Below are 12,221 nucleotides of genomic sequence, written 5' to 3' on the forward strand. Positions count from 1 at the left end.
ATAATGAAGGCATTTTTATAAAGTTGATGGAACAGGTTGCCCTGAGAAATTGTAATCCTCATCATTGAAAGTGTTCAGGGTCAGGTTACATGGGACTTTGAGCAACCTAGTGGAATCCATGATGTCCCATACCACGGCAGAGAGGTTGGACTAGATGATCTTTAGATGTTCACCTTTCTACCCAAACCATTCTCTAATCCTCTTATTCTAGAAATTTAGAGAGCACAACATATAGGTTATGGTATAAAATATTTTATATTTCAACTGATGTACCATATTCAAAATATTTTCTAATCTATTTACTAGATGAATCAGTGAACTATTTCATGTTTGTACACAGGCTGAGAAGGTAATAAAGAGGATTTTCTCAATGTAGAATGTAAATATATTCAAGTATAATTTAAAATTTAGAATTTAAGATTTTTCTCATAGGAGAAGTGTGAAGATTAAAATTAAAAGAGAATATTTATGAGTCCTTTTGTTTATTATTTCTTTTTCTTTTCATATATTAGGATATACTGAAGATGCAATAGCTTTAGTGAAATAGGCAAAACTGCTGACTAATATACACTACAAGAAGAAAGAAAGAAGCATGCAATCTTGGTATCTACATCTTCAGTTTACGAACTGCTTTGCATTTTTCTACATTCCAACATTCGTTCTTTGTAGCTGACATTATTTAATTGTTGTAATTTTTTATGCCACTATTATTTTATGGCAATATTTAATAATGGTAAAGTAAATATTATCTCTCCTATATTTCCAGATGAATCACTCAATATAATTATTTCAATTTACTAATTACCAGAATTGAACAAATATAATCTTCAAGATGGAACATGCCATATTAGTGTCACTGTTGCAGTAATACACTTTTTTAAGGAAAAAATGGATAATATTAACCTACCTGTCAGGTATGTTTGTTCATGTAACTCTGTGATGCTCAATAACTCTGCCTTCTGCTGCTGACAGCTTTTTCTTGCCTGATGCCACTTCAGAGCTGTCTCAGAGTTTATCTGGTACTGGACATTTGTTAAAGGGTCTGTGTTCCACAAATCATTACTAGTAACTACAGGGAGAAACAAAAATGCTGTAACTCATCATAAAGGCAGAGCCAGATAAAATATACCCAAAAAAAATTGCATAGCAAAAGACGAAAAATGCCCAAACACTGCTATAGACAAATGGTTTGAAAGAAATCCTGAGGTTCTCTAATGTCATAGTGGATCCAGGACAGTAGATAGGGTATGAAACAAGGTCAATGTTTTCTCTGGTAGAAAAGAATCTGCTGTTTAGGTGGATAAAAACATGCTAAAAGAGTTGATTTGTGAATGTGGGGGAAAAGACTAAAAACTTTCAGGCTGGTGCTAGCTAAGGTGTATATCAAGCTGACCTTTTTTCCGAGATAAACCCCAATTTTTTTACCAATTTGGGTCACTATGTAAAGTGGCTATAGATTTTTCTTACTGTGATTGTGGTAATCAGACCCAAGTGCTGAATGCAAAGCTGACATCATCAGTATCCATCTCACATTCCCCTGCAATTCCTGATTCCTTAAGCATGTGTCTGACATGGCATGACTTTCTCCTCTGCCACACAGCCTGAATGAGCTCCTTGAATACCTGAATTGGCACTTTCAGGCAGTGCCAGTGAGAGCATCACCCAAAAGCACCCAACAGGAGAAGCTGCCCCAGAAGGTACCACACTCTTTACACTGCTGCGGTCTCTCCCGCCTCATCTCAATTGTTCCTCCACAAACAAGCAACAGAAAACAGTGTGATCTCGATCTGCCAAAATTGGAACCTACGTGAGTCCCAGCACTGAGCTAAATATCACATAAAGGGAATAAAGTTGCATGACTCAAGCAGAACACAGCAGAGATCAGTGCATGTCTGCCAACAAGGAAAAAAACCTGAATTCCTGAAGCCTTTATCAGCTTCTCAAGTTGCAATCTGAAGAACTGAGAGAAAGAGGTCTTATCTAAATTCAGAGTGCTCAGAATACTTCAGTCTGCAAGTAGAGGGAAATGGGACAATAAACAAAACTCAAAACAAAGCATGATACATGTTAAATACCAGGAGGTCACTTAACCAGTTCCACTTTTTCCTGTATTAAATCTGATTGTCTATAGGTAATATAAAGTGATTCTTTTCACATTATCTTTATTTTTAAAAGAAATAAAATATAACCTACTGTAATAATGGCATTTCATTAAAAATGGTAACTTTCATGTGATTATCATTATCCACAAATCAACTTCTGTCCAAAATATTTTATAACTGTCAGAATCAAAACTTCTTTGCTACACTGTGTTCTAAAAGACCATAAATCCCTGTGCACAAGCCTGGGATGAAATTAATATTGTAAAAATAGTAAAATCTATAATTCAGTAAAGAAAACTGGCTCTGACTTGAGAGTAAGGGGTTTATAAATCTTGTGTAATTATTACAGAGAAGAGGTAAACAAGTCTTGGGCATTTATCCAACCTTCCACCTCAGTTCCCCTGTCTCATAATTTATAGCTGACTTCCATATGGTGCTGTCTTATAGATTTTTGGCCTTTCATAAAAATCAAACTCATTTCTAAGTCTTGGAATATTTGCTTTTAAGATGCCTGAGTTTTGAGAGTTCAAATGCAGGATTGCAGAGCAGGATTTTGGAAATTTGTAGGCTATTGTTTAAAGCTTAGTTCCCCCAGAGAAACAAGATAAAACATTTTCCTGGAATAATATATTTTAGTGCCTAAAATGTAAAAAAAGCTAAATTAATGTTAAATCACATCTGTCCTCAGTACATAAGTAGAAAATTAATAAAAATCTGAACTCTATCCCTAAACAGATCAATTCAGCATGAATTTCTTTTCTGCAGGTTTTGTTCCTGTCCTAGTCTCTTGCATTTTTATGCATTGCTTAATGCATAAAAAACCTTTCAGAAGAGTTTCTGAATCCTTCATCCATCAAGAGAGGCCTCAATGGACCTTTTCCCACTGGAATAGAGCTATAGGTACACGTTGAGTCACTCTCCTGATGGGCTTACACTGTGCAACTTTTCTTCCCAACACCTGCTTTCAAGAACAGCATACAGTTCAAAAAGAGATGGTGTAACCTATAAAGAAGCAGAATTTCCTAGCCTACTAAAAATTGTTTGCTCTATTCCTGCTCCGTTCCTTTAGCTGGGGTTAAACTTCTGCTGTTACTGTCCCAGCATCTCTTTCTAAATCACCAAATAAAGGGTCACGATCACAATTATGGCACCTCCACTGATAAAATTTCTCCACCTCTATTGATTATAATTGTCACAGACACGGCCTCATGCCCTCTTCATTTTGGGGAACACCTGAGGTGGTTTTGGTCACAGTGAGAAGTGACTGGGTCAGCCGCAGACATTTCCCTGAAGGTCCTGGTCCCAGTAAGAGCAGCTGCAAGAGTTTGCATCACATATTTTCATGTTGGCACCCTTGGTCCATTTAGGAAGACAGTTTAGGAAACAACACTTTATTCTTAGTAAATAAACTTTAACACACACAAACTTAAACATCCTATTTTTAAAGGTGTTGCTGAAGTTTATAACCTTATCACACTCTCATATCTCATTCATTTCTCTTTCATAGGGATGACTAAAACTTCTGCTACTATGGCCTGTCTCTCATGAAAATATATGACCCAAACCTGAATATTTCATAGCTAGTACTGAAGAATCAGGAAGGAAACATGCAGGCAGTCAGCATAAAGCAGCTTTATCCAAAAACAATCACTGCCATCTGAATGGATTTCCTTGAATTATGCCAAAGAATTAAACAAAATTTTAATGATGCCTCCTATTTGTTGTACTCAAATAATACTAAGCAGGGAGTATTCTTAAGTCAGATTTGCATGTGCTTTATTAATGGGATTGATATTCCCAGCATGTTTTTATTGTCCTGAAAATGATATTGACATTGAAGAAAAAAAAGGTGCAGTTTTTATTTTCTGAAATACTGAATGCAACATTCATGGAAATCAGGAAAGGACACCAGTATTTTGTCATCAAATCAGTTAAGATCAACCCAAACAGTTTTCTTCACATCAAAGGAAAGGCATATTTTTCTCCTTATCTCTGCTTGCAGTCAGCTGGAGCTTTACAGCAAAACACAATAATAAAGAAGAAAGGAGGGGAAAGTGCTACCCTTCTCAGCATGACAGAAGAAGCAGCTTGCAGACAAAATGTTTAGTACATATTTTACAGAGGTCCAGAGAAAATTCATTAAAATTTAAAAGAATTCAAATGCATGCAGGCATAAATTACTCCCATTTACTTAAAGTAAGATCAACATTTCTAAATAAAGTTCTGCACTTTGATAATACTGCATTTTAAACACCAAGTATATGCAAACCAGGGAAATTAGAATACAAATACTTCTAATTGAGTTAAAAGACAGAAATAAAATACAGTACACAGATTTGGGAAACACTGGGATGTACTAAAGAGTTCAAGGAAGTTCCTCCATGTCTAAAAGGCAACTCATTCTCGAAAATAATTTTAATTTTCAATTAAATTGTATTCTTGCTTTCAGTTCCACTTCATAGATTTCTACTTTTTGACCTTTTATATATACTACTTATGCTACTGTAAGCATCTAATTTACTTTCTATTTAAGTAAATTGTGTACATAGAGATTCCAGAATACGATTAAAATACTTTCACCCAAAAATAATTGGGCAATGTTTTTTATGCTGGGTTCTATATTTGGATATTTATGTTGATGTTAAAAGGAAAGCAGGCTAAACAGAGACATTTCAAACCATAAGGCGCATGTTATTATGGGCATATTTCCAGGCAGCTGAGTAAGAGCACAGCAGAACCGTGAATGTAAAATCTTACATTTCATTGGGCAAAATCCATACTTCCTGTCAACATCATAGTCCGAGGTGGTTCCACACCAGAACCAGCCATCTGATCTGCCAGCATTTGTGCAGTCAGCATACCATTTACCACCAAACTTAAAAGGAAACACACAAGGGGCTCCATTGTCATTTCCTTTCACAGTGTAGGTATCTAAGGAGACACAACAATTCAAAAATGCATAAAAATTAATAAGCATGAGATATATAGGAGTTAGTCTTTATGATCCTATTAAAATATTGTAGCAAGGAAAGCTTGCTAGCTCAGTATACAACTGTACTAGAACTGAAACATTGCTCATTTTACTCCAGGCCAAAGCTGATACCCATGTTCATAGTGAGATAAATTTTTGTTGCTAAGGGAGACAACAGACCACAACTGAGCTAAGACAAGTACATTCCTATGCTAAATTTCCCATGCATAACAATCAAAAGTACAAAACACACACACTTATGCCATTTTTTAAAGTGCAAAAGACTGTTGAATGTTCTGTCAATAACCCAGGCAACTACTGATCATTTTGGACATGAAAGAGCATGTCCATGTAAACTTGAAAGGTCCATGCCATGGAGTGACTCCAATATATTATGCCCAAATAAATTTTATATTTGCATGTAAAAATACTTTTTCTTTTATCAGAAACCTGACTCAATGCAACTTATGAGAGTAACTAAAGCAGCTTTCTGTGTGTGCACTTGTCATGTACATTCATTGATGGAAGGACATACAGGGGAACTGGACCTGACAAGGATTTTTGGACAGGTGACATACCAGGGTCACTGTCTCACAGAGCTGCTAGAAAACAGAGGAGGAAGGAATAGCAGGATATCATTACATCTCCTCCCTGCCTTCTTTCACATAATTTGCTTTGCTAGGGTTCTTCGGCTCTGGCTTCTGGCCAAGGACTAGTACTGTAATCAGTCAAAGTGTAAACCACAGAAACTGCACCCATACCTCCCTCTGTGACCATTTCTGCTTATCATAAAATACTAAATGGGAAGTCAAATATATTTCCAGATACTTATCATGAATATATATATGGAGATGAACATATATATAGAGAGGCATTATACGTAACTTTTTAAAATTTAACTATTTAAAATATCTTATTCAAATTTAACAATTTAAAATATCTCATTTCTTTGTCTAACATTTTAGCATCAACTCTGAGACTCCCTTCAAACACCTAGGAAAACATCTGCAATACTGGAAATTAACATATCAAGAGTGAAATAATATCTTACTGTCAGTTAATATTTACATCCTAAAGAAAAAATATAACCAACAGACTAAACACTCACACTATGTCTTTCTGTACACATATAGTAAATAGTAAAAGTTATCATCAACTGCTGTGTAATAGTTATACATGTTTTGAATAACCATAGAATTTTTTGTTCTCTCCAAATGAATCACTACCATGCATGGTTAATCATCTATCAGCACTTTGGCTAATTTGACAAAAACCAAACTGAAGTACTCAAAAAATGAAAGGCACACCCACTCAAGTATTGCTTATTTCACCTGAATTCACACTCACTGATCATTAATAAGATTAAGAAAATTCCTCTCCACATATAAAATGTTTTAATTATCTACACATAAAAACGAGTTTGAAATACAGAAATTAATTTACAGAACTTTACCTTCATAGCCTCGAGAACACAGATCGTCTGTGGTTCCGTAGACCTTCCACCTACTCCACAAACCAGATCCCTTGTACAGCATAATATTCCTTTCCTGTTTGTTTCCATAGTTGAAAAACAAATCTTCCCCTTGGATTGCAAAGAGAGTCTCATTTCTGCATTCCCATCGCTGAAGTTCACTAGCCTTGTCACAAGGGTACAGGGTGATGGGAACCCAGTCTTTCTTCGAAGGCACTCCCAAGCACAATTTGAATGCTATGCTCATGAGCTGGTGATCTGAGACCCACCTGAATTTTTGTGCCTCATTTTCTTGAACACAAGGAGCAGTAGTCACTGAATTAGAACTTTGAGCCAGTACACAGCGCTTGTGATCTTCATTATATATTAAGAAGATGCTAGTATCTGTGAAAAAAAAACAAACACTGCAATGATTTGGTTTGAGATATCCTTATCTGCTATCTAAATGAAATATGAATCTGGACACCTCTCTTGATGTGCAAATCTCATTATCTGTTCAGCAAAAGAAGGTGTGGACTACACTTACACCTGTTGAAGTGGCTGTATGGTGCAACTAGCTCAGATGTGAGGACATTTCAACTGGTTTGTGTCAGTGAAAGCATCTACACACAAAAGCACAAGGCAGCAGAGGTGTAGACCAAGTGTCTCCTGCAGGTTTAAAGCATGGGTTAAACTGAAGAGAGAAAACACACTCACGGTGTTAATCCAAGCTGCACCCAGGGAATTACTGAAATGAGGATACATGGACACTGTAGAGAGCAGATCCTGACACTGAGCTCTCCAGCAGCACTGGCTCCCAGGCTTAGGGAGACGACAACAGCCACCGAGTTCTTCAGGCTCTGTTTCCTCACAGCGGGGAGCTCTGCTCCCAAAAGCCCTGCTAAAATCTTTAAGGTATTAACTGAGGAGAAGGACATGTTTTTAAGCTTTATAGTCAAGCTTCTTGTAGAACATATTTATTTTTTAATTCAGTCATCAGTGACTTCTTTCTTGCATCTCTCCATTATGACTGAAATACCAACAGCAATAGATTTGCCATCACCAGTTATGCCTCTTGATGACTTATGAAAATATGCAAAGCTCTTCATAGCTTCCCAGGGTATTTCTCCCTCTCAGTAAACAGTGCTTCACAGCATGCATTTTCACGTATTCAAGGTTGGTTTCAAAATTGTAACCACTTGAAAGGTTTTAGCATCTTTTGCATGTGGATGTGCTATGAGTGTAACATTTCTGAGCCAGTCTTGCTGAAAGACTGAAAATTTCTCCTCTCTGATCCACCTGAGATACCTTTTGGCACAGTAACTTTATCATGCTCTTTCATATAAGGTAACAGGATGCACAACATTTTAAAGCTATATTTTAACTGGCTATGAGATAGGAAGGAGAAATATTAATTTATGTGACTCTGGGGATGGAAGCTGATTTAAATGCTATTTATTTTAGTGTATGATTGCCAAACTAAATAAATTCTATAATGGAGAAATAGTTAAGGAGAAAACAGGTTAACCACAGAGAGTCTTCCCTTTTCTGTTGAGGCTCTAATGTGGAAATGATCATTCTGCAGAAGAACAATCTGGGAACAAATAACCTCTCTCTCAGAGAAAGAGCTGACCTAGACGTATTTCATCTATAGTTCAGCTTCCTTCTCTTGTCCTTTGGCTTCCAACTCACTGGGAAATAATGTAAAACTGATGAGCACTGGAGGCAGAAATTGTTGTCTTTTGCCAAACTGTTTTACTCACAGACAATACAAGGAAATGTATAATTATCACTCCTGGTGACAACTTCTTTTTATTCTGCTTTTCTACTAGCATTTAGCACAATGTTATTGTAAACTGATATATGCAGTGCTTGCAACTCTCCTTTTCCTGAAATCTTGTTCAAAGTTTCTGGATAAAAGAGATGTCAAACAATTTCACATGTATAGAAAACACTACCTGATTTTTCAAACTGCTAAAATTGTATCTGTAGCCTAAAATAACAGCCCTTATTTTCTGGTTCTTGTGGTGTTAAAGAGAAGGTGCTGTTTCACATGAAAAAAGTATCCCTAAGTCAAAATCCTCGATTATTGCATCCAAGCATGAGAAGGTACAGAGTTTTGGCTTCAAAAATGAAGTTTAAAAGCTGAACAAAGCAGTCCGGCCAGTGGGGATGGAGAGGGGCACAAAACTGAGGCTCTCTACTATTCCAATGGTGCCTTTACAAAGCATTAGAAGTGTGTAAACCCAACTCACTGCTTACACAAGGGCATATTCCCAATGCAGGCAGCAGTGCATATGCAAGCAGCTAAAAGGCCAGCTCAGCCAAGGAGGCAATGAAAATGAGCTGACACCAAAACAGGAGAACAGAACAAGAGGGAGCAGGATGCTGGAGCAACTGTGGCTGAGGCTGTAATTGCAGGATTTCCTTTCCCCCAATGTTGCTCCTCTCTAATCCATGGCCATTGAGCAGACTCGTAACTTAGTGTTGTATTGCTCAAGTTTGCAGCTTTATTTCTGTTTATTCTGCCATCCTGCTCACCAAAGGGGATTCCCATATAACAGTATCTGTGTGAGTAATTAGATTGTCTAGAAGAAACAGGCCAGGTATTTGTGCAGCACTTCCTCTGCCCTGCCAAGTCCTCTCTGTAAACACTTGACACAACTCTTGCCAACATGATGAGCTGTATCTGGGAAATGGGCTGAGCAGAATCACACATAGCACCATTAGCTGTGTTTCACTGCTCTGCAGCAACATTTGTTACAGAGCTCTGTAACAGGTGCTGTTCTTCACCACAGATGAACTGTGGGTGGAAGAGTTTAGGGTCCACCACAGTGTGCTCATGAGTATCACAATGTTAGTACTTTGAATTAAACCTATTTCTAACAGTAAGTCGTATTTTGAAACTTACCCCTGGAAGGAAGGTCTTTAAAATGCATAAGAACCTGCCAGGCTTAGGAAACAACTTCACCACTACCAGTGCACAAGCAGCCATTCAAGGAGATCTAGTATCTTTTAACTCAAATGTCCCAAGTAGGTCCCAAAGAATTTTTCTCACAGACTTTCATTTTTCTTTAATCACCCACTGTGACTATTTGCCCATCTATCTCTGGCCCCAAGTTGTATTTAAGAATTGTGCCAAGTACTGCAGAATCTCACTGGACAGTATCATTTTCATGGTAGAGATTCCAGAATGCCAAACTGACTTCACACTCTGCAGCATTTCCAAACCATCACAGATTATATGAGCATAAATAAGGAAGTAATTTGAGCAGCCAGTGAAGTGCTACCACTGTTAAACTCTAATGGAGAGCATCAGAAGAACAGACCCAGAAACAGAAGCAAAAGAGGAAAGAGCAAGGAGGCAGATGCAGGTAGGGTGACTGTTTCCCCTACACAGGCTCTTCTTGTCTGCCAGATGGCCAAAACTGATTGCTGCTAGTTACACAAAGAAAGGTTACAAGGCAGTGTTACAAAGATTTGCATTGCTAAATCTCAACCCAGAGAGCAAAGGATGCTAAAAGGTTTCCAGAAAGTGCAAGTGCAAAACTTTCACTGAAACGTAGCTGTGAGCTGGAAATCATGGCAAATCTCAGAGTAACTGGGCACAAACTTCAGGTATCACCAAGCAACACAACTTCCCCCTGTTGTCACACCTTTATCCATCCCAGTACCTCAGCTACCCTAACATTTCCCCCTTGAAAGCTACCTGTGAAAGGCAGGGCCCGTCCAAGAGGGCTGGAGGACAGGCAGAGCCCCAGTACCGGGCAGTTCCACAAACCTCTGTGGTGAGCAGGGCTGCGAGGGAAAGCTGGGGATGGTGTCAAATCAATCAGGGACTCATCGGAGCGGTGGGGAAACCGAGGCAGCGCCAGTGACAGCCCTGTTCGGCGTCCCCAGCGCCACGGGCACCCAAAAGGCCGCCCTGCCAGGCAGCTCTGCCCGCCGGGCACCTCTGGGTGCGGGCGAGGAAGGGGTCCCGAGGGGGGTCCGCCTCCATCCCTCCATCAGCCGCAGAGAGGCTTTAAATGTTCGTGGGCTTCACCTGCACCCGCGGCTCCTCCGCACGCCCCCCGCAGCCCCAGAGCGGGTTCGGCTCCGTGTGACCCCTCGTTTTTCGGCACAGCCCGGGGCACTTACCCAGCCGCGGAGCAGCCCGGGGCAGCAGGCCGAGCAGCAGCAGCAGCAGGAGCGGGGACGGAGCCATGGCCGAGCCCCGGGCTGGGAGCGCAGCGCGTCCCGGTGGATCGGGAAAACTCTGGGCTCCAAATGATAAGGAAATATCCTGTCACATGGGGCGGTTTGAAATAACAGGAATTCGCTGTTCAAACTTTGCTTTCCTAAGCTGATTTTTTTCCCTTAGCGGAGGAAAGAGCCTTCTTCCAGGCATGTGCAGGTGATAAAGCGGTGATAGCTGCGAGGGGCGCTGCTTTTATTGTTGTTGCCGTTGTGTGCGGCGTTTGTTTTTGTTCTTTTATCCCCTTTGCGACTCTGACAGCGTTGCATCTGGGTCAGTGGTTTGTCTTCCAAGAAAATTGGCCAGTCCCGCTCGTTGGGAGGAGGAAAGGAGAACGATAAGGGGAAGAAAGTCAAGTCTCAAGGAAAACCCCTGCTCGAAATGCCGGGCTGCTGCTCAGAGAGGGCTGCAGAAGGAGCAGAGACCTACTTTGGGACGCCGGGATCTGCGCTGCGCCCCCGTGCCCAGCACTCCTCCCCCGGGCGCCAGCGGGAGCGGGCGCGGCTGCCGAGGAGGGGACCGGGGGCTTTAAGGACCCTAAGAGACATTCTCTGAAGCCCAATAAATAAACTTCACCCGATTTGTTTGTTTGTTTGTTTGTTTGTTCTACCGACAGTGATGGCACTATCTGCTGTTAACAGAACTCAAATCCTGCTCGTGAATCAGTGCGGGAAAGGCAAAACCTTGCCTGCTAGCTGAGTTTCACAAGCCAAGCACCTGCCTGGAATTAAATTATCTTCCTGAAAAGGTGCCTTTAGGGCACAGTCAGCCTTGGTGATTTCTTGCTGTGCTGGATACAGAGCAGCATGCTATTTCTTTGAGATCACCATCAATGTACAGTCCCAAATGGACTGAAAACAGCATTCCTACGTTGTTTTGCATAGAGAGGCTTTTGTAACACATGGGATTTACTGGGTATTTTGATGGGGCATACATGAGGCTCAGGGAGCACCTTCCATCTACAGCTCCCTGAAAAAAAGGCTTAGTGAAGTGGGGATTGGTCTCTCTCCCAGGTGACAAGTGACAGGACAAGAGGAAATGGCCTGAAATTGCACCAGGGGAGGTTTAGACTGGGTATCAGGAAAAATTTATTTGCTGAAAGATTGGTCAAGCACTGCAACAGGCTGCCCAGGGAAATGGTGGAATAACCATCCCTGGAAGTGTTTAAAAATGTGGAGATGTGGTGCTTTAGAGACATGATTTATTGGTAGGCTTAGGAAGAGCTGGATTAATGGTTGGACTCAATGATCTTAGAGGTCTTTTCCAACCTTAAAAATTCTATGATTCTATGATCCTGTAAGGTATCAAACCTACAATGTGTATAAAGCCTGTTGTGCAGCAGGCTGTACCCCTGTATTGTCATGCACTTGGACACTCTGATAAGTATTTAAAAATCATCCAAATCCTCCTTGATGGAAGTTCTGGGTGGGAAAGTACAGCACATCCAGGGAAACACCAATA

The 12,221-nt window shown here is 40.1% G+C and overlaps 1 protein-coding gene across 1 annotated transcript in view; it reads right to left on the reverse strand.

Moving 5' to 3' along the window:
* LOC131567483 (macrophage mannose receptor 1-like) overlaps positions 1 to 6,745 on the reverse strand; it is a 42,566-nt gene extending 35,821 nt beyond the window's left edge. Inside the window, exons 1-3 of the mRNA XM_058819130.1 lie at positions 6,527 to 6,745; positions 4,860 to 5,033; positions 908 to 1,069 (exon numbers count right to left, since the gene is read on the reverse strand). Coding sequence (XP_058675113.1) covers positions 908 to 1,069; positions 4,860 to 5,033; positions 6,527 to 6,608 — 418 coding nt within the window. The 5' untranslated portion in view covers positions 6,609 to 6,745. The remainder of the gene's footprint in view (positions 1 to 907; positions 1,070 to 4,859; positions 5,034 to 6,526) is intronic.
* Positions 6,746 to 12,221: the final 5,476 nt, after the last annotated feature.

This window comes from Ammospiza caudacuta, chromosome 1 (assembly GCF_027887145.1).
Source record: "Ammospiza caudacuta isolate bAmmCau1 chromosome 1, bAmmCau1.pri, whole genome shotgun sequence".
Taxonomy (NCBI): Eukaryota; Metazoa; Chordata; class Aves; order Passeriformes; family Passerellidae; genus Ammospiza; species Ammospiza caudacuta.